Source organism: Pogoniulus pusillus, chromosome 20, assembly GCF_015220805.1.
Source record: "Pogoniulus pusillus isolate bPogPus1 chromosome 20, bPogPus1.pri, whole genome shotgun sequence".
NCBI classification, from domain to species: Eukaryota; Metazoa; Chordata; class Aves; order Piciformes; family Lybiidae; genus Pogoniulus; species Pogoniulus pusillus.
The window spans coordinates 19,746,972-19,771,621 of NC_087283.1; the positions used below are offsets into that span (position 1 = coordinate 19,746,972).

Consider the following 24,650-nt stretch of genomic DNA (forward strand, 5'->3'; position numbering starts at 1 on the left):
CAATTCACTCTCACTCAATTAGCCAAATCAACACCTTGACACTTCCTAGCAGAGAAAATTATGCAGGCCAGGTGAGAACCATGCTGACAATTGCTCAGCACAGCTGGTCCTGTCAAAAGGGCCACTATGCACAATTAAGGAGTTACACAAAGATACCTGAAATGTATCTGTTTGCTTCTCAACATTCTTTCCTGATCTAGTCACAGCTCTCCAGCACCCATTTTGTACACATGAACTGCTCCACAACAGATCTTCGAGCAACACAAATGCCATGAGAGCTCAGCAAGCAACCTGCCCTTTAGTTCACATCTTAACCACACAAAGCATCCCAGGGAGAGGCAGATCCCTTGCATAAGGTTTAACAAGGCCAAGTGCTAGGTCATGCACTTTGGCCACAACAACCCCCAGTAGCCCTACAGGCTGGGGGAGGAGTGGCTGGAGAGCTGCCTGGCAGAAAAGGACCTGGAGGTGTTGGTGGACAGCAGCTGGACATGAGCCAGCAGTGTGCCCAGGTGGCCAAGAAGGTCAACAGCATCCTGGCCTGGATCAGCAATGGTGTGACCAGCAGGAGTAGGGAGGTGACCATGCCCCTGTACTTATGAGACCACACCTCGAGTACTGTGTCCAGCTTTGGTCAGTGCAGCACAGGAGGGACACTGAGGTGCTGGACCAGGGGCAGAGGAGGATGATGAGGCTGGGGAGAGGTCTTGGCAAACATGACCTGTGAGGAGCAGCTGAGGGACCTGGGCTTGCTTAGTCTGGATGAGAAAAGGCTGAGAGAGAACCTTATTGCCCTCTACAACTACCTAAAAGGAGGCTGTAGTGAGGCTGGAGCTGGTCTCTTGAATTACTAATGACAGGGCAAGAGGAAAGGGCCTCAAGTTGCACCAGGGGAGGTTTAGGACGGCTGTTGAGAGGAAGTTCTTTCCTGAGCAGGTGGCCAGGCACTGGAACAGGCTGCCTAGGGAGGTGCTGGAGTTGCTGTCCCTGGAGGTGTTTGAAAGGAGAGTGGATGTGGTGCTTGAGGCTATGGTCTAGTGATGAAGGATGCTGGGATGAAGGTTGGACTGGCTGATCCTGGTGCTCCTTTCCAGCCATAGCGATTCCTAGTGTTTAGATGTGCTGAGGGATTTGGTTTAGTCAAGGACTTGTCAGTGTGAAACTGATGATTGGACTTGAGGAGCTTGAACATCTTTTCCAACCTAAGAAATTCTATGATTCTGTGAACTTTTGGCCACCTAAAAGCACAGAAGCAGAAGCGCTGGACAGAAGACCTTGACTGCAGAACTAAAAATGCTGTCTGGAACAAACTGAAGGTAGTGCAAGCAGCAGCTGCTCATGACAGACCAGAATGTGGCTTTCTGGGAGAAATGAAGCACCCACTGCTAAGCAAGCACTCAAGGCAGCTGAAGAGACTAGGAGGAAGTCAGCTTACTTTGCAAAGTAAAATGGCAGCATGGACAAAGGAACAATCTGGGCAGAAGGCAGCACTGTCTGGTTTGCAGTAATCAATGACCTGATTTCAGATCCCCTGCTCAGCTTTAGTGATGGCCTTTCATAGCTTCTCTGCAACCTCAGACAACACAGGGAGCACCATCACACTCCTATGGTGCTCTTACAGCTCCCAGGACAATGTTAAAGTGTTGTAAGCCTATAAACCAAGATTCAACCCCCCCAAGCACAGAAATGCAGTTTATTATCATGACAGAACATCACAGACAGCAAATTAAATGCCTAAAGAGCCACATACTTATGCTCTGTTAGGTGTCAATACATCCAAGAGGTTTGCATGGTTTTGTCTGCAGGAAAGCTGTTTTCTTACCTTAAGTCTCTGATTGAAAGCATCAAACAGCAGTTTGATTCCATCCTGAGTCAGGTTAAGGATGAGGTCATGGCTAAGAGGTGACTGCAAGGCAAAAAAGGAAAAAGCTGTTAGGCTTTTAAGTTCAAGGCTTTGTGAAGGTATCTATTATTGTGGAAGCATAAACCAGTTACTTTGGCAAAACAAAACTGCCTCAAAACAACCACTTGTTGGCATAACAAAAAGCAGTTCTGGCCAAATCTCTCAACTCCTTCAGTTCCCTTCCTAAAACAGACAGAACTGCCTGTGTGAGATCTGCACCCTGCAAGAACTCCCCAAGGAGCAGTTGTCCATGACTTTAAATGGAGAGGAAAAGAAAGAACACCAAGCATAACACCTTGAAAATTAACACTCCAAGTCTGGCATCAGAGACACCATGCAGGGACAGTCTGGTGTCTTCTTGGCACACAAAAGTAGCAGCCCTGCTCACCAAGCCTCACATCAGAATCCAGCAGACACTGACAAAAAGATGGGGGGAGGGTTTTCCACTTCAAGAATCAAGAGTGTCACAGTCTTTCTCAGGAAGGCTTAAGACTCAAGTTGTGATTTGAGGCTTCCTTCACAACAACTAGAGGCTTCATCTGCAGTCTGCTGGAGTCCACTGGCTTCACTGGTGTCTCTATAGGCTGTCAGCCACCTCAGCCTGCTGGAGCACTGAAAGCTGCTCACTCCTGTACCAGCACAGTCCACAGATACAGTCAGTTGGTGCACATCAAACAGCTGAATTGAGGCCATCTAAAGCACACTTGCTTCACAAAGCTCTGCCCTCCACAGCTGTCTCCTCAGAGGAAAAAACGCTGCAGGACAGGCAGGCAGCAACATTCATGCCCTAGAATTGTGTGAAGCAGTTATCCAGCAAAAGGCAGAATGGGGATGGGGCACCTGGAGCAGATACAGGCTTTTCACATGGGCAACCACACCACACAGCCCTTCTTGTGGACTTGCATTCATAAGCCATCTTACAAGCCTGTCACCCTCCCTTTTGTTCTGCTGGAGGAAGGGCTGTGTTTTGATTGTCAGAAGGCTCATTTTCATCCTAAACCTTCTCACATTGTCTTCCAGCCTGCATGCTTTTTATGCATTGCCAACCCATACATTTAAGTCATCAGATCCCAGACTTCACACTGCTAGGTCAGAACAAGCCACAGGGCTTCCAGTCCTCTGTGAGGTTGATTTCCCATTCCCCTTGATCACTCCAGTAGCCTCTCCTGAAGCAAGTTCAGTTTGAGCTCATCTTTCTTGAACTGATGTGTAAGATGTCTCCTGAATTAAATCTTCACAGCACCTGGCATAATGGCATCAATATTTCACTGCTGCTGGCAAGTTTTTATCATGGCATGTGGAAGTGAAGCTGCAACATAGCCATAAGCCTGAGATAAAAAGCTCCAATGTGGATCCTGTTAAGGCTCATTTTGAAATCACTTATAAACCTTATTTAGAAAGGCCACAGCCAGAGCAAAAGCCATGTGTGATGGTGCATTTAAATATACCAACAGAATTCTGGTGGGAGCTTCAACAAGCCAAAGTGCAAGGTCCTGCCATCTGGATCGGGCCAACTCCAGGCACACATCCAGGCTGGTGCAGAGTGGCTTGAGAGGAACTCTGAAGAAAGGGGTTTGGGGGTATTGGTTGAGGAGCAGCTCCCCATGAGCCAGCAGTGCCCTCATGCAGCCCAGAAGGCAGCTGTGTACTGCCTGCAGCCAGAGGAGTGTGGGTGGCAGGGCAAGAGAGGGGATTCTGCCCCTTGACTCTGCTCTGCTGAGACCTCACCTCCAATCCTGCCTCCAGCTCTGCTCTCCCCAGCATAGGAAGGGCACAGAGCAGTTGGAGTGAGTCCAGAGGAGGCCACAAAGATGATCCAAGGGTTGGAGCACCTCTGCTATGAAGATAGGCTGGGAGAGCTGGGGTTGTTCAGCCTAGAGAAGACTCCCAGGGGACCTTAGAGCTGCCTTCCAGTACCTGAAGAGATTCTGCAAGAAGGATGCAGAGAGACTTTCCATAAGGGTGTCTAGAGACAGGACAAAGGGCAATGGTCTTAAGTTGAGGAAAAGTAGGTTTACAGTGGATCTCAGTAAGAAGCTCTTCAGCACAAGGGTGGTGAGACTCTGGGTTAGGTTGCCCAGAGGAGGTTGTGGATGCCTCCTCCATGGAGGTGTTCAAGGCCAGGCTGGATGAGGCCTTAAGCAGCCAAATCTAGTTAAGAGGTGTCCCTGCCCGTGGCTGGCAAGTTGGAGTAGATGATCTTTGAGATCCCTTCCAACCTAAACCACTCTTTGATATGCTCTGCATTCTGCTGGCTTCTGAGCAGAACTTTCACAAGGTTATTCCAAATCTGTAGGTACTCTGGAGTGAGTGGGAAAAAACAAAACCCACAAACCCAACACCAAACATCTGAGGCAAAACTTGATAATTAGCACAACAAACAGCTTCTGCTCTGTGCTGCTCAATTCTCTAATGGAAGAAAAGTTTCAGGTTTAGTTCATGTGACTTAATACACAAAATAGAACCTCAAGTGTGAAAGATGATGCCAGGAAGCAACAGGAGAGTCCTTGCTGAAGGAAGCAACTCAGATGTGCAGTTATACTGCTAATCTATATAAAGCTGCAGGGAAAACTCTTATCACTAAGCAACCTCAGTGACAAAATCCAGAGGAAGAGCCTTAGGAAAAATATATGAAGGCAATTAAGCACCCACTTAAACTGCCACTTTGGGCATCCCATTTAGGACAAGTTAAAAAGAGCCACGGGCAGAGCTAATTGCATTTAATTGTCATATAAAACGTTGAAAGGAAATACTGCAGCAGTTTCAGGATCAGAAATTCAGCAGTTTAGATGCAACACATTCACCATCTGATCAGCCTCTTAGAAAGCCAAGTCTGTTCAGGTAGACTTCAGCATGATAAAAGCTGTGCATAGTAAAACTGCTATAAAGCTTGGAATCTTGTAAGGATTGCAGCAGTGGCTCTTTGTGCCACCATGTTCTGCTGGAGGGTGAGGATACAGCCACAGGCAGCTGCAGGCCCTGCATGGCACATGGGAAATGGATTAGTGCACAGAAAAACAATCAGCAGCACAGCTGTTCCCCACAGTTGAAAACTACTTTTGTTGGGCTAGGAAGAAGGGAAAAAGACTCTGACACTTATTTCACAATCACAGAATTTCTTAGATTGGAAAAGTCAATCTACCACTTCAAGCTCCTTGTGTCCAATTATCAGTTTCACACTGACAAGTCCTTGACTAAACCAAATCCCTCAGCACATCTAAGCACTAGGAATCGCTATGGCTGGAAAGGAGCACCAGGATCAGCCAGTCCAACCTTCATCCCAGCATCCTTCATCACTAGACCATAGCCTCAAGCACCACAGCCACTCTCCTTTCAAACACCTCCAGGGATGGGGACTGCACCACCTGCCTGGGCAGCCTGTTCCAGCGCCTGACCACCTGCTCAGGAAAGAACTTCCTCCCAAAAGCCGACCTAAACCTCCCCTGATGCAACTTGAGGCCATTTCCTCTTGTCCTATCATTAGTAATTCAGGAGACCAGCTCCAGCCTCACTACAACCTCCTTTTAGGTAGTTGTAGAGGGCAATAAGGTTCCCTCTCAGCCTCCTCTTCTCCAGACTAAGCAAGCCCAGGTCCCTCAGCTGCTCCTCACAGGTCATGCTTGCCAAGACCTCTCCCCAGCGCCTGCTCCAGCACCTCAGTGTCCCTCCTGTACTGTGCTGACCAAAACTGAGCACAGCACTCGAGGTGTGGTCTCATAAGTACGGGGGCATGGTCACCTCCCTACTCCTGTTGGTCACACCATTGCTGATCCAGGCCAGGATGCTGTTGGCCTTCTTGGCCATCTGGGCACACTGCTGGCTGTGCACCAACATCCCCAGGTCCTTTTCCACCAGGCAGCTCTCCAGCTTGGAGAGCACCACTATACCCTGTAGATAGAATAAAAATCCAGTGTAAAGGGTCCAGAGCAATGTCCTAGCTTGCTCAAGCCTACCTTTCTAAGCACTGGACAACTAACCCTTCAGCAATTCTACAAACCTGAGAGCAACAGAAATGGCATAATTTATCTAAATAAACCTAGAAACAATTCTGGAATGTCCTGTGGCAAGCAAAGCTGAAAAACCTCCAAAGCATCCAAAACCCTAGGAACATGTTCCCTGCCAGCCAGATGCTCCCATGCATTAAGTAGAAGGAGCTACATTTTCAGTTGGCAATGCAGCCAGCATAAAACTCTTACATCTACATCATGTGAAACCCAAAATAAAAGGATAAATGTAATTATAGGAAATAAGTATCCAGAATTGAGCCCTTTCCTTAGTCTTAGTGCTCACTGCAAACCCATGAGGCCTCACTCAACATTCAGATACAAACTGACATTGAGCAGACTTTGTCTTTCTCCTGGTGGAAAGATCTGCAATGAGCAGCACATCAACACCTTCAGTGCCATGGTCTGGTTGATTGGCTAGGGCTGGGTGATGGGTTGGACTAGATGAGCTTGGAGATCCCATCCAACCTGGCTGATTCTATGATCATTTTCTGAGGAACACCCACTTCTCATCACAAACATTTGGATGAGTCCTGCTTTGGTTCCCTTCCACTTCCTTCATGGAATCATACAATGGTTTCAGCTGGAAAAGCCCTCTAAGATCACAGCGTCCCACCAGCAACACAACACCACCATGGCCCTTAAACCCTGTCCCACAGTGCCATGGCCACACATTTCTTGAACATCTCCAGGGATGGGGACTCCATTACCTCTCTGGGCAGCCTGTTTCAGTCCCTGCAGCAAATAATTGTTTCCTTCTCTCTAATCTAAGCCTCTCCTGGCACAATTTCAGGCCACTTCCTCTCCTATTGCTTGATCCTAGAGAGAACAGACCAACCTCACCACACTGCAACCTCCTGTCAGGCAGCTGTAGAGAGCAATGAAGTCTCTCCTCAGCCTCTTTTTCCCCCAAACACCCCCAGTTCCCTCAGCTGTTCTTCACCAGAACTGTTCTCCCAACCCTTCACCAGCGTTTTTGCTCTTCTCTGTACACTCTCCAGCACCTCAGCGTCCTCCTTGGAGTGAGAGGTCCAAACCTGAACCTAGTACTGGAGGAGTGGCCTCACCAATGCCCAGTACAGGGGCACTACCTCTGCCCTACTCCTGCTGGTCACACTACTGCAGATCCAGGCCAGGATACTGAGCATACTGCTGGCTCATCTTCATCTGACTGTCAACAAGCACCCCCAGGTCCTTTTCTCTTGCAAAGCAGACAACAGAGGTGAAGGTGTAAGACATGGTATTTGACCTAGCAGAAAGGTTTCACTTCTGGTCCCCTTAGTGAGGGAAGGGAAATGTATTAGGAACTTAATGCTTAGTTCTGAAGGAAAATTAGACCATCTAGAGCTCATTTAAATGATTGCATCCATTCTCTGCAGGTGAAACTGCTGATCCAGAGAGAAGTGTGAAAGCCTTCTCAGAGGATTCATCACCAATGAGCCAACCACAGAAGTGGGAAGTAATGAGCAATTCAGTGCTTCACAAACACTGCAGTGCTTGATGATGTGAAGAGACTGGAACTGAATCACCCAGCTAATTACAGGCCCTTTGCCTTCCTAGAGGAAAAGCAAAGCTACCTCCACACTGCACAGACAGAGCTCTTCAGTCATGGAATGGGTTGGAAGGAACCTTAGAGATCAGCTACTTTCAGCCCCACTGCCATGGGTAGGGACACCAGCCCAGGTTGGTGAAATCCTCATCCAACCTGGCTCTGAACACTTCCAAGTTCAGAGCCTCCACAACTTCTCTGGGCAACCTGTTCCAGTGCCTCACCACTCTCATGGGGAAGATTTTTTTCCTGTCTTATCTACATCCAGCTCCTTCCAGTCAGAAGCCACTACTCCTTATCCTGTCACTAAAAGCCTTTCGAGGGAGTTGCTCTACTGTAGTCCCCTTCAAATGCTGTAAGGCTGCTCTAAGGTCTCCCTGGAGTCTTCTCCAGGCTGAACAGCTCCAACTCTCTCAGCCTGTCTTCACAGGAGAGGTGCTACAGACCTGAGATCATCTTTGTGGCCTCCACTGCACTCCAAGAGCTCTACATCCTTCTTGTGTGAGGGGCTCCAGACTGAACCCAAGCACTGCAGATGGGTTCTTACCAGAGGAAAGCAAAGGAGCAGAATTCCCTTCCCTGCCCTGCTGGCCACATTTCTCTGGATGCAGCCCAGGGCACTGCTAGCTTCTGGAACATCTCTGCTTATGAGGAAAGGCTGAGAAAGCTGTGTCTGTTTAGAGAAGAGGAGGCTGAGGGGGATTGTATTAATACTTACAGATATCTAAGGGGTGGGTCACAGGAAGATGGAGCCAGACTCTTCTCAGTGGTCCCTAGTGACAGGGCCAGAGGTAATGGACATAAACTTGAACATAGGAAGTTCCATCTAAACATGAGAAGGAACTTCTTTACTATGAGGGTGCTGGAGCCCTGGAACAGGCTGCCCAGAGCTGAAGGAGTTTAACTCTCTGGAGGCTTTCAAGGCCACTTGGATGTGTTACTGTCTGACCTTTGCTAGGTGACCCTGAAGTTGGACTCTATGGTCTCCAGAGGTCCCCTTCAACACCTACCATTCTGTGATTCTGTATATGTGATTCTCAGCACTCCCAACTCCTCCTCCTCTGGACTGCTCTCTACCCATTCCCTGCCCAGCCTGCATTTGTGCTTGGTATTGCCTCAACCCAGGTGCAAGATCCTGCTCTTGGCTCGGGCAATCGCTGCACTGTGCTGAGGTTATTACACTTGATGTGAAACTGTTCTATAAGCTACACCTCTGATGGGGCAGCAACAATTTGGTGTCGTTGCACTACAAGCAGCTCCACAGCTCATGCAGTGCGTGACAGGATGACCCTCTAAAGCCTTCATTCTGGGACCCAAGGAGGTGGATGATAGCATCACAGAACGGTTTGGGCTAGAAGGGACCTCTAAAGGTCATCTAGTCCAACGCCCTCTGCAGTCAGCAGGGACATCCTCAACTAGATCAGGTTGCCCAGAGCCCTGTCAAGCCTTACTCTGAGTATGTCCAGGAAGGAGGCCCCAACCACTTCCCCAATCAACTTGTTGCAGTGTTCCACTAACTCAGGCAGACCACACTCCACTCACCTGCTCACTGTAGAGAACCTGGACGTTTTTGATAATGCGACAGTGCTTCTGAAGGATTGCTACAGCCTGAGCCAAGGGCATGCCTGCAGATAAAAAACCAGACATTTCTTCAGTTGGGAGAGCAGCTTCCAGGGGTTTTCAACAGCAAGGTTACAGATGAGGCAAGAGCTGTCATCAGCAAACAGCAGGTTACACCAGCGAGGTACGCAATCGGCAAACAAGCCGCCTTGACTCATGCTATCAGAACAGACGTGGGGTTACAGACAGAGAAGTCATTGTTTATCTACCAGCTTGTTAGGCACAGAGGGAAGAAAAGGTTATGTAGCCACAAAATCAAACAGCAAAGCTCAGGCAGGAAAAGCACAGGGCTTTCTGCAATCCATTCACAGTCTGCTCCCTCTTAGAGTCGCCTGTCTGCTAACAGCCTGGACCAAACTCCACCAGATGTGCTGAGGGCACTCCTCTGCATGATCAGTATGCTCCTGGAGCTCATTTCATGGGGCACTCCTCTGCATGATCAGTAGGCTCCTGGAGCTCATTTCATGGGGCACTCCTCTGCATGATCAGTAGGCTCCTGGAGCTCATTTCATGGGGCACTCCTCTGCACAATCAGTATGCTCCTGGAGCTCATTTCATGGGGCACTCCTCTGCATGATCAGTAGGCTCCTGGAGCTCATTTCATGGGGCACTCCTCTGCATGATCAGTAGGCTCCTGGAGCTCATTTCATGGGGCACTCCTCTGCATGATCAGTAGGCTCCTGGAGCTCATTTCATGGGGCACTCCTCTGCACGATCAGTAGGCTCCTGGAGCTCATTTCATGGGGCACTCCTCTGCATGATCAGTAGGCTCCAGGAGCTCATTTTATGCCATCCTCTTTATCAAGCTGTATAAAGCACTGAGCAGCTATATCAGATAGATAGAAACACTGAGACAGAGCAGTGATTCTTCTCAGACCCAACAGGCCACATTAGCTGCTGCTGCAACCACATTTGTGTCAAGGATGCAACTTCATCTTCTCAGTTTATAGACAAGATAAAGGTGATAAACAGTTTGGTTCGACTGAAGGAATACACTAAACCCTCTAACAAGGGCTTTTGATTTTGGTTGAGACCTTTTTCCTTCAGTACATCTTATCTTGACAGCCATAAATTTTAGCAAGTGGAAGGGAACTGCTGATTCTGCAGAAAGAATAGCACCACACCACCCCATCTTTTATCACACTTTAAGTCTTCTTTCCCAAAGAGAGGTGAGCCTAAGGAAGCTTATAACTGAGAAGGTTCATTTCCTTCCTAATTGCTGCAAGTCCATTTAGACTGGCTAGCTCATGTTCTGTTTACATTCCCTGCTCTATTCTTCTTCATGTCTAGGATTTTTAACATTAAGAAAGGTGTCTTTGGGAAAACTCACCATGGGACTTAAAGTTTATTTAGGGAATGGGTCAGGCATTCAGATTTTTAGCTACTAGGTACACCCCTGAGACTACACATGGTGTTCCAAAGCACCTTTTAGATAGGGATGTGGTGGAAGCCCCATCCTTGGATGTTTTTAAGGGCAGGCTGCATATGACTCTTGAATCTGGTCTAGTGGAAGGTGTCCCTGTCCATGGCAGGGGCGCCGGAAGTAGATTATCCTAGAGGTCCCTTCCAATCCTGACAATTCTGTGATACTAGCCACAGGACCAAAGTGACAAAACTTAACCCTCCCTCTCTCTCCATAGAAATATACAATGTCACACACACCTCGGGGTTTGGGTTGATGAAAAGCTCAACAGGAGCCTGCAATGTGAGCGCAGTCCAGACAGCAACCCTGTGCTGGGCTGCAGCAAGAGCAGTGTGGGCAGCAGGGCAAGGGAGGGGATTCTGCCCCTTGGCTCTGCTCTCCTCAGACCCCACCTGGAGTCCTGGATGCAGTTCTGGAGCCCCCAGCACAAGAAGGACATGTAACTATTGGAGCCAGTCCAGAGGAGGCCACCAAGATGCTCAGAGGGCTGCAGCAGCTCTGCTATGAGGACAGGCTACAGGAGTTGAGGCTCTGCAGCCCAAAGAAGGCCTCAAAGAGACCTTGGAGTGGCCTTGCAGTATCTGAAGGGGGCCTGCAGGAAGGCTGGGGAGGGACTATTGACAAGGTCTGGGAATGCCAGGACAAGGGGGAATGGGTTTAAAGTGGCAGAGGGGAGACTGAAACTTGATGTTAGGAAAGGGTGCTTTGCAGTGAGGGTGGTGAGACACTGGCACAGGTTGCCCAGGGAGGCTGTGGATGCTCCCTGCCTGGAAGTGTTCAAGGCCAGGTTGGATGAGGCCTTGAGCGACCTGTTCTAGTGGGAGGTGTCCCTGCCTATGGCAGGGGGGGTTGGAACTGGCTGAGCTTTGAGGTCCCTTCCAACCTAAACCATTCTATGATTCCATACACCCAGATCACCCTGGGTACTGCTTCAATGTCACACCAACACAGCACTAAATAGATAAAGAAAGGGGAAAAGGGATCATTTCCACTGTCACACTAAACTACATGCCTCTTATGCTCATACACTGCAGATTTCCTGTCATCAGGAATCAATGTTTGGGAAAAGGCTTTCTAAATCAGAACCACAGTGATTCCACTTATAAGCACTATATACAACTGTTGCTGTCAAGCTGTTTTTCATATCAGCCTGCTCAAACCAGGATATAGTCAACAACCCTTGTGGCTTGGACAGATTCACTCTGATGTGGGTCAAGAACTGGCTTGAAGGCCAGGCCCAGAGAGTGGTGGTGAATGGTGCCACATCCAGCTGGCAGCTGTCATAGTGGTGTGCCCCAGGGATCAGTGCTGGGCACAGTCCTGTTCTATATCTTCACTGATGATCTGGACCAGGAGATTGAGTCCAGCATCAGTATGTTTGCAGATGACACCAAGCTAGGAGCAGGTGTGAAGCTGTTGAAAGGTAGGAGAGCCCTGCAGAGGGACCTGGCCAGGCTGGGTGGGTGGGCAGAGGCCAAGGGGATGAGACTGAACAAGGCCAAGTGCAGGGGTCTACATTTTGGCCACAACAACCCCAAGCAGCACAACAGGCTGGGAACAGAGCGGCTGAGAGCAGCCAGGCAGAGATGGACCTGGGGGTGCTGGGAGAGAGGAGCTAAAGATGAGCCAGCACACAGGTGGGCAGCAGAGCTACTGGCATCCTGGGCTGGCTCAGGAGCAGTGTGGGCAGCAGCACAAGGGAGGTTCTTCTGCCCCTGGGCTCAGCACTGCTCAGGCCACCCCTGGAGTGCTGTGTCCAGTTCTGGGCTCCTCAATTGCAGAGAGAAGTTGCAGTATTGGAAGGTGTCCACAGGAGGGCGACAAAGCTGTGAGGGGCCTGGAGCACAGCCCTGAGAGGAGAGGCTGAGGGAGCTGGGGGGGTGCAGCCTGCAGCAGAGGAGCCTCAGGGCAGAGCTCACTGAAGGGAGGTTGTAGCCAGGTGGGGTTGGGCTCTGCTGCCAGGCAGCCAGCAACAGAAGAAGGGGACACAGCCTCAGGTTGTGCCAAGGCAGGTCTAGGCTGGCTGTTAGGAGGAAGTTGTTGGCAGAGAGAGTGATTGGCATTGGAATGGGCTGCCAAGAGAGGTGGTGGAGTCACCATCCTTAGAGGTGTTGAAGCAAAGCCTGGCTGGGGCACTTAGTGCCATGGTCTGGTTGATTGGCTAGGGCTGGGTGCTAGGTTGGCCTGGCTGAGCTTGGAGCTCTCTTCCAGCCTGGTCGATTCTATGATTCTAAGTTCATTTTTTTTGCAGGCTGCAATTCTACAGCAGGAGATGATCTAAGAATTAGTCGAACAAGGTTAATGACATTAACATGCAGAGCCATGCAATACAGCAGCCCTGTTTCCTAGTACCTAGGAAATGGCAGCTGCTTTGCAGCCCAAGTGCTGAGCTTTCCAAAGAGAGTTGTGTTGTATCAGCTCATATTTTCAGAATGGAACAGACACATCAATAGCAGCCAGAAGCCAAGATCAAAGATGCTGCTGTGAGAGGTTTTTCACATCTCTTAACCCAGGACACACAATGATTCCAAAACAAAAAGCAAAGATGCTTGAAAGTGGGCTTTGTGCTTTTAAAAGCCACTCATTTTAGGAGACCCCAACAAATAAGACCATCACAAGATGTTAGGGGCTGGGAGGGACCTCTGGAGATCTTTGAGTCCAAACAAGCAGCAAAGGCTGAAGCAAAGCCAGCTGACAGCATCTATACCCCAATGGGCAGGCTAAGGTTTCGGTGGTTTAAAAAAGCCCACACAAACTGTGCACAAACACCAAGTTCAGCTTGTAGCCTGATGTAAACTGATGCAATTTGGGGTGGCTAAGTGTGCAAACAGCTGGCTCATGTGACTGCTTTACTCAGAGCAAAGCCAGCTGCAACCAAGTGGACATGGACTAATTTCGTTCAGTTTTCAGCCACTGAGAATGAAGCTGATTTCAACACAAAAGCAAAGCTACAATGAGCAACTTAAGGTCTCCAGTAGCAGTACACAGCATCTCAAACATGTGTGGAGGAGCATCCTCCCTCTGCCTCCATCAGCAGAGCACCAGAGGAGGACTAAGGAATGGGGTTATTTTTCTCCACCCTTCTCACACACACAACACCCCCTTTTCCTCAACATCTGTCAGCCTTTGCAGTCAAAGAGGAAAACAAAGAATTCTTTTATCCCCTGCTCATCAGTCAGGAGGAGAAGGGGGAAGCCAACACGGTTTCCAGCACAGCAGTCACTCAATCCCCACAAAGATCATTGCTAGGACTTGTCCATCACAAACATCTCCCTTTTCTAAATGCTGGAGTGGTACAAGTGGCTCAAGGCCCTCCTCTCACATACAATGGTCATGAACAACATGGCTTGAAGATTTAGTCTATGCTAAGACTGTGTCTTGAGGGTCACAGTGGTAGAGGAGTGAATAAACACTCCCTAAATCTCACTTTATTGACAAGAGAGTAAGAGGCTACAAGAAAATCCAAGAGGAGATGAATTGTACCAAATTATGTAAGGGGAAGGGAAGTTTAGCAGGTAAAGAAAGTATAAAAAGCAAGAGAAAAGAAAGTATGCCTTAGAAATTACACATCTCAGAGGCTAATAACACAGCTATAGGCACTACAGAATGAGTACTTAATTGTTCTCTTTCAAAGCAGCAGGAACATAGCCCAAGAGGGGCAGTGACACAGGTACATGATTGAGGACAAAACTCAGCTCCAGTTAAATTTTTTTGTGCTCTGGTCACACGGTGAGTCAAGGCTGGAGCCAGAAACAGAATCCAGAAACTCATGTAAAAGATTTTCCTGGCATTTCCCCTCAGTCATCTCCGTTGTGGGCACAATACTGGAAGCCAGAGTCAGCAGCAGTTCAGGAATACTGCCATTAGCCCTGCTCGGAGCAGAGCTAAACAAACCCCGCTGGCAGCCAGGATCCCATCTGCACCAGCACTCCCAGCCTCGCCACCAGCAACACAGCCAAACCCAGCTCCAGCAGCAGGGACCGTGTCCGCCCCGCAGCAGGAGCGCGGCTGAAGGGAAGGATCTCCACACCTCTCCAGGCTCCTGCTCCGGAGCAGCAGGTCATGCTAATTATACATCAGCCACATCACGTGGGGGCTATGTTTACTCCAAGCCTTGCAGCCCAGTGCCCTCCCTCCGGCATCTCTCCCTCTGTGTGTACACAGAGAGGCACAGATCGCCACTGGAACCAGGAGACTGCATCCGCGGGCTTCTTTGGGCGGGGGGGGGGGAATTAAAATCATTCTCCCTGCTTTTCGTGAGGAGAGCAGAAGAGGGAAGCTGGTACTAGGTACTTATGCAGACTGGCAGGGTGTATAAATCCAGCTTGCTTCTCAATTTGGGTAACACAGGCACTAAAGGATGGCAGAAGGTCACGCAGGGCTGAGGGTGCAGTCGCACGGTAGCGGTACAAGGAGATCACCGAGATTTCAAAGGGTGGGACCCGAGGAACTATAATTAGCCTCCAAGAGTCGCTCGTACTTGACTCCCACAGCCACGGCAGCATGAAGAGCCCTTTGTGTCTGAAGGGGTTCACACAAACAACTCCAGGTCACAGCACCACTCCTCTAGTGTCATCCAAGTTCGTGGCAGCTGTGTCACAATGTTCTTTAAGGAACAGTCCGTCCCCTCGCTGCCAGAGGCGACAGAAGTGCAACTCAAGTGCCGGCAGATACAGAGGGCTGCCAGGCAGAGCTGTTTACATTACCCAAACTGCTACTACCATTAACTGTGCTTCAGACAAAGCGACAGCGAGGGCGGAAAACTCTTGAGAGAGAGAGCCCAGCGTGGCGATGTCGAACAATCACTCAGAAACCCCAACAGCCACAGAGCTTCTCAGAGTCCTGAGGGCCACCACTTGCCAACAGGGGCCGGCTGAAGAGCCCACACCAGCTCTTGAAGGGACCCGACACATTCCCACCACCCGGAGGAAAAGGTCTTTCCCGTGGCAGTAAACAAGGCAATGGCCAGCAGGGATGGGACTCTCCCAGAGAGGAAAGCACAAATCATGAAGGGGAGAAATACTCCTTATCCACGCCTCAGAAAGCCTCTCCAGAGCGTACTCCCTGCACTACAATGTCACAACCTGGCAACGACACAAAGAAATTGTGAAACTCAGCTCACATGCAGGAAGGATTTGTACCAAAACCAGAAAGCACAGTATCCGTGCCAAGGATCGGTTAGAGCTGCTGCTGGCATCGGCTGACACACATTCAGGTGACAACCAGCACATCCACGGAGGGCATTTAAGCAACAACGAACCCGAGATGGCAAAGCAAAACAAAACAAGGCGAAAGAGGCAAAGGAAACGAAGGAGCTGGTAAACAAAGCACAACTCGGCACGCAGAAGCTCAGGATGAGACCATGCAACCCTTAGAGTCCATCCGTTAGCATTTTAATGGACAGAGAGGAGTGAGCTTTGTCTCTCTCTCTCTCTCCCCCTTTCACTCTTGCAACCCACTGAGAGCCCTGAGAGAAACTTTACGAACGCCGGCCCAGAACCCGCCCCCCCCCCAGCCCCTCACGCAGAGCCCGGGGCAGGCAGGCAGGCTGCGGGGCGGCACACGCAGGCACACACTTACCCAAGGTGAACTCCCATTGCTCGTTCCCCAGAGAGCGCTCGGGCACCACCTCCAGATCTAGCATTGGCTCAGGTAGCGCGGAGGCCGCGGGCTGGCACGGCAGGTCACCGGGGCTCCGCCGCGGCTCTGAGGGAAGCAGGAGAGCAGCTCGCAGCTTGCACCCCGACCCCCCAGCACCACCCCCAGCCCCTCCCCGGGGCACAGCGCTGAGTCACCGCCGGGCCCCGCCGCGTCGAACGGAGCTGGGGAACCGCGGGCACCGCCGCCACAACAGCCAGCCCCCTCTCCCCGCCTCACGGCCCCGCTGCCGCCGCCCGCCCTGCCCGGGCCGGGCCCCGAGCGCGGCAGCCGCTGCGCCTTCCGGGGGGCAGGAGGCACCGGTGCGGCGCTGCTGGGCCCCAGCGCAGAGGGCAGGCGGCGGCGGCGGCGGCAGAGGGCGCGGGGGGCTGCACCCCTCCCCCCGCGCTGCGGGCGCCACTCACCTCACTTGCGGCTGCTGAAAAAGTGCTTTGCAGCTGCCGTCAGGCGAGGCCGCGCGGGGCGGGGCGGGGCTGGGCGGAGCGGCGCCGCCGCGCACCGCCCCCCGCCCGTGGCTCAGGGGAGAAGGAGCCGCGCTGGGGAGGGGCGAGCCGCAGGTTCGATTCCCGCCCCTGCAGGCTCCCGGCAGCCCTGGGGGGGTGGGTGCGGCCGCGCCCTCGCCGCTCTCGGTGCTGGTGGCCAGGAGAGTGTCAGACCCGCAAGGCAGGGACTAATTACGCCGTGTCACAACCCGGCACTGCAGGCTCAGGATGAAGGCAGAAAAAAGCCAAACGAAAGCCCAGCCGACCTGGCTGCACCCAGTTTTTCCAGTCCAGAGGAGGGTTAAGGAGAAGGTAGTCAGTGGCACGAGTAGTGCTACCAGGGCAAGCTCAGGAGTGACTCAGTGAGGTCATTTGCTGTGCAGTGGTCCTTGAGAAAACAAAAAGCCTTGAAGCTGAGCTTGGGAAGCTCCATGGAAACGTGAGGAGGAAGAGCTTCTTTACGCCGAGGATGCTGCAGCAGGCTGCCCGGAGAGGTGGTGGAGGCTCTATCCCTGGAGACGTTCGAGGCTGCTGTGTGATCTGCCTTAGGTGAACCTGCTCTGGCAGGGGGGTTGGATTCGATGACCTCCAGAGGTCCCTCCCAACCCCTGCCATGTGGAGACTGTGAAAACAGGGGTGCTGCCACCCAAAAAAGCCCCACTTCTCCTCTGGCATGGTGGCCACCAGCCACGAGCCTGCTTTGCTCAGCCCCAGAAAACCCCAGGAGACCTCAGGTGCAAGCAGTTGGCATCCACACGATGAATGAGGGTAGCAGAGCCCTCCTGAGGTGCTGCTTGCCGCTGCCTTGACCGCCCCCACCTCAGACCAGCAGCCACTTCTATGGTGAAAACTTGATCCAAGCTGAACAGTACCAGGTCAAGCACTGCCCAGCACAAGCAGAGAACTAAAAGCAGAGGAGAAGGACCATGGGCAAAAGCATGTGTGTGTGAAGTGACACATCTGCTGGACTAGGGCTGCACAACTGGTGGGCAGTCAGAAGGGTCCAGCAGCTTTGGAATGAGCTGGAATTCCTCCTGCTGGCAGGTCGAGGCTTTGGGAGGGGTAAAGAATGGAGGAAGATGTATTTTTTTTTCCCCCCTGTATGCTTATTTGAGGCTGGTAGCATAGAATCATAGAATCAGTCAGGGTTGGAAGGGATCACAAGGAGCAGCCAGTTCCAACCCCCCTGCTTAGGCAAGGACACCCTACCCTAGATCAGGCTGGCCACAGCCTCAGCCAGCCTGGCCTCAAACACCTCCAGCCATGGGGCCTCAACCACCTCCCTGGGCAGCCCATTCCAGGGTCTCACCACTCTCCTGCTGAAGAACTTCCTCCTCACGTCCAGCCTGAGCCTATCCACCTCCAGCTTTGCTCCAGAGCCTCTTCTTGGGCAACACCCAGCTCCTGCCCCCTGGGTGGTGTGATGCTTGCTGCTGGTTTGACTCCGTGGTCCTTGTGCTGCCCACATGCCCCATGCTGTGTGCACAGCAGCACTGTGCGGAGTCTCCACCACACAGGGTACCCCTCACGGACAGCAGACACGGCTGAAGCAAGCCTTTCGTGCAGCTAAGCAGGGAGGTTTGGGTGTCTCCCGGTACAAAGGGAGAGAAGCCCAGAGGTCCTGCTGGGTTTCCCAGGGCAGCTCCTCCCCGCTGCCAGCCTCCCGTCCCCCCCGGGTGCTCCTGCCGGCCGGGGGCGCTGGGGGAAAGGGACTTCTCCCTCCCCCCCAGACTGCTGGCAAGCTGCTCTCCAAACCCCGGTGTGTGCAGGATGGAGAGGGTGCAGAGGAGGCCACAATTATGCCCTAGATTATGGTCCTGCTCTGGCGGGGGAGCTGGACTTGGTGATCTCTGCAGGTCCCTTCCAACCCTTAACATCCTGTGATCCTGTGGCGACCCTGCCTCCACCCCAGCTCCAAAGACAAGCTTTGAGCAACCCTTTTCACTTCCAGAACGTACACAAACACCCACAGGAGCTGCCCCAGCTCCTTCTCCACAGGCAGAGCACCCCTGGCAGGGAGACTCAGAGCAGCCAGCCAGACATCCCAGTCACGTTGCCAGGCAGGACCTCTGCCAGGCTCTGCTCTAACACCTCCCTTCTCTCATCTCTCAGGTGACAGAGCAGGGCAGGATTTGAAGGCACACTGCACAGAGCAAGCCCCAGGGACATGAGCTTTCCCTTGAAGTCAGCTGCACGTTGCTCTCTTTGTTATTCATGCCTTGCTGGCTGGGGAGTTTTCTTTCCTTCTTAAAGCACTGTGACATCTTAATATGCTGAAAGGCTCAGAGGTGCTGCCATTTCCCCCCCTTCCTTCCAGCCCTCTGACACCTCTTCATTGGCTCAAAAAAGAAAAGGAACCAACCTTTCTTCCCCCAGGATCACAGGCTGATCCTCCATCATGAGCTCTCCAGCCCACCACATAGATGTATAGCTGGTGGCATCCATGAGGGGTGGACTTGAGGGAAGAAATACCCTAGCAGGAGTCTTGTGTGCCCTCTTTATTTAATAGGGCATGGAGCACACCCCAGCACCTGCTTTCCCCTGGCATGCACTCAGTGATGGGACCAATATTGTTCAACATCTTCGTCAGTGATCTGGGTGAAGGGCCAGGTGGAGCATTTGCTGATGACACAGGCCTGACACCTGCCAGGCTGTGCTGCCGTTCAGGGAGTTGGACAGGTTGGAGAGGTGGACAGAGGGAAACCTCATGAGGTTCAACAGGAGCACACATAGGGTCCTGCACCTGGAGTGGAAACCTCCTCTGTGCCAGCATGGGTGAGGGGGGACCTGCTGGGAGAAGGACTTGGGAGTGCTGGTGGACAACAAGTTCCCCTGAGCCAGCATTGAGCCCTCCTGGCCAAGAAAAGCCTCCTGGCTTTTTACCTGGCTGTCCTACATGCCACAGCCCTGCAGGGAGATGGTGGTGGAGAAGAGCTGGGCTTTGCAATCCAACCCATCCAGAGAAGAGGGGGGGGATGCGTGAATGTAGAAGCTAGCAGGAGGCTCCGAAGGGAGCAGGAGGGTTGGAGGCAGCAGCAGCAGCTTAGAGTGAGGCCGAGCTGCCCTCTCCCGATGAGATCTCACAGCGACGCGAATCCTGCCTGGAAGGGCATCTGCCCTGCGGCTGCCTCCGGAGGCACTGGGAACAGCCCCCGGGCTTGGCAGCCCTGCTCGGCTGGGGAAGAGGAATTTGCTGTACCGCTCTGAAGTTGCTCTGGTTTCCTCTGGAGGTGCATGTGCTGCTGGAAAGCTTTCAGTCTGCAGTCAGGAAAGTCTCCCGGCAGCGTTTACAGCTCTCCTGGCTGCAGGACAAAGGGAGCTCTGCCTCCGCTCCCAAGCTCAGCACGGAGGCTCTCCGGGATGGTGCATCCCAGCTCGCTGGGTGGGGTCTGTCCTACCTCTCCAGAGTTTGTCAACTCTGTGATTTATCCCACAGCCAAAAGCTTGGAGGGGTGGCAGCACAGGGCTCACAGGATGCCAGGGGTTGGAAGGGACCCAAGGAAATCATCGAGTTCAACCCCCCTGCCAGAGCAGGACCACACAACCAAGCTCAGGTCACCCAGGAACACATCCAGACAGGCCTTGAAAGGCTCCAGAGAAGGAGACTCCACAACCTCTCTGGGCAGCCTGTGCCAGGGCTCTGGGACCCTTACAGTAAAGAAGTTCCCCCTGGTGTTGAGCTGGAACCTCCTGTGCTGCAGCTTCCATCCATTGCTGCTTGTCCTATCCCAGGGAGCAGTGAGCAGAGCCTGTCCCCTTCTTCTGTTGCTGCTTGCCTGGCAGCAGAGCCCAAGCCCACCTGGCTACAGCCTCCCTTCAATGAGCTCTGCCCTGAGCCTCCTCTGCTGCAGGCTGCACCCCCCCAGCTCCCTCAGCCTCTCCTCTCAGGGCTGTGCTCCAGGCCCCTCACAGCTTTGTCGCCCTCCTGTGGACACCTTCCAGTACTGCAACTTCTCTCTGCAATTGAGGAGCTCAGAACCAAACACAGCACTCCAGGGGTGTCCTGAGCAGTGCTGAGCACAGGGGCACAAGAACCTCCCTTGTCCTGCTGCCCACACTGCTCCTGAGCCAGCCCAGGATGCCATTGGCTCTGCTGCTCAGCTCCTCTCTCCCAGCACCCCCAGGTCCCTCTCTGCCTGGCTGCTCTTAGCCACTCTGTCCCCAGCCTGTAGTGCTGCTTGGGGTTGTTGTGGTCGAAGTGTAGAACTCTGCACACAGATCACAGAGGAACACATCCAGACAGGCCTTGAAAGGCTCCTGAGAAGGAGACCCCACAGCCTCTCTGGGCAGCCTGTGCCAGGGCTCTGGGACCCTTACAGTAAAGAAGTTCCCCCTTGTGCTGTGATGGAGCCTCCTGTGCTGAAGCTTCCATCCATTGCTCCTTGTCCTATCCCAGGGAGCAGTGAGCAGAGCCTGTCCCCTCCTCCTGACCCCCAGCCCTCAGGTGTTTATAAACATTGATTAAATCCCTTCTCAGTTTTCTCCTGTTCAGACTAAGCAGCCCCAGGTCCCTCAGCCTCTCCTCATCAGGCAGTGCTGCAGTCCCCTCATCATCCTCGTAGCCCTCTGCTGGACCCTCTCCAGCAGATCCCTGCCCCTCTGAAAGTAAGGAGCCCAGAACTGAAGGCAGATTTAAGAAGAGATCTCAGCAGGGCAGAGTAGAGGGGAAGGAGAACCTCTCTTGATCTGCTGGACACACTCTGCTTAATACACCCCAGGACCACATTGGCCTTGTTGGCCCCCAGGGCACATTGCTGTGCCATGGATGTTCTCCCCCAGCACTCCCAGGTCCCTCTCCTTGGGGCTGCTCTCCAGCAGTCACCTCCCAGCCTGTACTGGTGCTCTGGTCCTGCTTGGCAGTGTGGTGCCCCATGGTCCTATCAGCATGTCCTGCCCTGGATGCAGAAGCAGTGGGTGAGCCACAGCCCCCATGCTAGTTACCAGCTGGTAACTAAGGCACTTTAGTGGGGTTGGTGGTTTTGGGGACTCATGCACCCCACGAGCCCACCAACAGCAGGTCCCAGTGCTCAGACACCAAATGCAGTCTGCAGAGCAGAACTGAAAGCAGAAGCACAAAGAGGATCTGTCCTCTTTCTCTGTGTGGGAGCATCTGCTGAGCTGCTCCTGCCCAGGGCCAGCACTGCCAGGAAGGGGCTATTGAGGAAGCTGGAGACAAACCTTTTAGCAGGGCCTGCTGTGCCAAGATACAGGGTGATGGGTTTGAACTGAAAGAGGGAGGTTTAGCCCAAGCAGAAGAAATGTTTGACACTGAGGGTGGTGAGAGCTTGGCCCAGGTTGCCCAGAGAGGTGGGAGATGTCCCATCCCTGGAACCATGCCAGGTCAAGTTGTGGCTCTGAGCAACCTGTTGTAGTAGCAACTGTCCCTGCCGACTGCAGTGGGGTTGGACTGGATAAGCTTCGATGGTCCCTTCCAACCCAAACCCTTCTGTGATTCCACAGCCACCACTGCAGAGTGACAGCAGCAGCCAAGGCAGCATTTAACTCTTCCACATCGTTCCCTTCACTCCTGAGCTTTAAAAGCTGAGCCAAAGGCAGCTCCAGCAGTTAGAATCAACCAGGCTGGAAGAGCCCTCCAAGCTCAGCCAGGCCAACCTAGCACCCAGCCCTGGCCAGTCAACCAGACCATGGCACTAAGTGCCCCAGCCAGGCTTGGCTTCAACAACTCCAAGGACAGCAACTCCACCACCTCCCTGAGCAGCCCATTCCAATGCCAATCACTCTCTCTGCCAACAACTTCCTCCTAACAGCCAGCCTAGACCTGCCTTGGCACAACCTGAGACTGTGTCTCCTTCTGTTGCTGGCTGCCTGGCAGCAGAGCCCAAGCCCACCTGGCTACAGCCTCCCTTCAATGAGCTCTGCCCTGAGCCTCCTCTGCTGCAGGCTGCACCCCCCCAGCTCCCTCAGCCTCTCCTCTCAGGGCTGTGCTCCAGGCCCCTCACAGCTTTGTCGCCCTCCTGTGGACAACTTCCAGTACTTCAACACCTTCCAGCCCTCAGGTGTTTATAACCATGTACTAAATCCCCTCTCAGTCTTCTCTTCCCCAGATTAAACAGCCCCAGGTCCCTCAGCCTCTCCTAACCAGGCAGTGCTGCAGTCCCCTCATCATCCTGGTAGCCCTCTGCTGGACCCTCACCAGCAGATCCCTGTCCCTCTGAAACTGGGGAGCCCCAAACCGAAGGCTGGAGCTGAGGTCTCACAGGGCTTGTGTTCTAGGCCCCTCAGCAGTTGCCTGATCTCAGCCTGCAGTTGAGCAAGCTGTGGAATAGTCACTTGGAGCCCCAGCAGCTGCCAGCAGCTGATGAATATGCATGCCCTGGGATTTACATTCGGTGGCACCAAGACAGGACGTCAGGCAAATGAGCTATGGGAAACGTTGCCTATGCAAATGCTCTGCTGGAGCTTCTCACCCCAAGTCTCCTTCTCTTATTTGCATTGGAAATGGCAGCAATGAAACAAGGCAACTGCAGAAATTGCCCCTGCTGCTCTGCGGGCAGGGTGGGTTCCTAAGCAGCTCTGTCACAGAGGGGAGGCCCTGAACACCAAGATAAACAACCACACAAGCCCTGGCAAGATCCTGGCAGGCCAGGAAGTTCCAGAGATCTCCATCTCACTTCCCAGCCCTTGCCTTCAAGAAGGAAGAACCTGAAGAAGACAGAGCACCACAGAGCTGCAGGGACAGAAGAGCTGCTGGTTTCACCCCCAGTTTCACTTCCATCGTTCAGGGGTGATCAGAAGCCCCAAGCAGGACAGCTGACGGCTGCTGGCTCCTTCAGGAGAGACTCAACACCCTGCTTGTCCAGGCTTTGAGCACTCTGTGACATGGCAGTTAGCAATCTGGATTCTCCCACCTTAGAAAGGGACTGTGTGACTTCAAGAGGTCCAGAGGGACCTGGGCAGGCTGCAGAGGTGGGCACAAGCCAACCTCAGGAGCTTCAACAAGGCCAAGTGCAAGGTCCTGCAGCTGGGTGGAGGCAATGCCAAGCACCAATCCAGGCTGGGCAGTGCCAGGCTGGAGAGTAGCCCTGAAGAGAGGCACTTGGGGGTGCTGCTGGAGGAGAAGCTCAGCAGGAGCCAGCAGTGTGCACTTGCACCCCAGAAAGCCAAGCAGAGCCTGGGCTGCAGCAGCAGAAGTGTGGGCAGCAGGGCCAGGGAGGGGATTCTCCCCCTCTGCTGAGAGCCCACCTGGAGTCCTGCATCCAGTGCTGGAGCCCCTGGGACAAGAGGGCTGTGGAGATGCTGTAGAGTGTCCAGGGCAGGGCCAGGAGGATGCTGAGAGGCTGCAGCAGCTCTGCTGTGAGCACAGCCTGAAAGAGTTGGGGTTGTGCAGGCTGCAGCAGAGGAGGCTCCCAGGGGACCTTCTTGTGGCCTTCCAGGATCTGAAGGGGGCTACAAAAAAACTAGGGAAGGATTTTTGAAGCTGTGAGGGAGTGGCAGGAGGGGGAGGAACAGAGCAAAGCTGGAGGTGGGTGGATTTAGCCTGGAGGTGAGGAGGAAGTTGTCGAGCATGAGTGGTGAGAGCCTGGACTGGGTTGCCCAGGGAGGCAGTGCTCCAGTCCCCTGATCATCCACATAGCCCTCTGCTAGACTCTCTCCAGCAGATCCCTGCCCATCAAGTCTGCCCTTGAATGTCTCCAGGAATGGAGCCTCTACCATATTTCTGGCAACCCACCTAGTACAGAACTTCCTCCTGACGTCCTTCCTGCTCCAGTTTCAAACCACGGGACACTGGGATCCTGGGCGAGCTGCTGTGGGTGCCCCTGCTCTAGCAGTGGGGGTTCAATCTCCAGAGGTCCTTACACCATTCTATGATTCCATCATCTTTTTCCAACCTGTAGGATTCTAGGAGGCAACATTCTTAGGGTTACTTGAGCAGACAGAGTTAAGCAAGGCACATCTGTTACAACTCCTCCATGAGGCAGCAGATTCAACATTTCCCCCCAGGTACCCCAGGCTGTGGGAGAGCCACGACCAGCCCCTGGCCAGCCCCCAG

The 24,650-nt window shown here is 52.9% G+C and overlaps 1 protein-coding gene across 4 annotated transcripts in view; it reads right to left on the bottom strand.

The window, feature by feature from the left end:
* Positions 1–16,594, bottom strand: part of PHAF1 (phagosome assembly factor 1) — a 51,397-nt gene extending 34,803 nt beyond the window's left edge. For 2 of the 4 annotated variants that reach the window (XM_064160475.1, XM_064160476.1), the window contains exons 1-3: positions 16,080–16,261; positions 8,999–9,081; positions 1,823–1,906 (exon numbers count right to left, since the gene is read on the bottom strand). In XM_064160475.1, coding sequence (XP_064016545.1) covers positions 1,823–1,906; positions 8,999–9,081; positions 16,080–16,143 — 231 coding nt within the window. In that variant the 5' untranslated portion in view covers positions 16,144–16,261. Of the gene's footprint in view, positions 1–1,822; positions 1,907–8,998; positions 9,082–16,079; positions 16,262–16,561 lie in introns of those variants that run through there. The other 2 variants (XR_010306097.1, XR_010306098.1) reach the window with 2 other exon arrangements.
* Between the last annotated feature and the right edge of the window lie 8,056 nt (positions 16,595–24,650).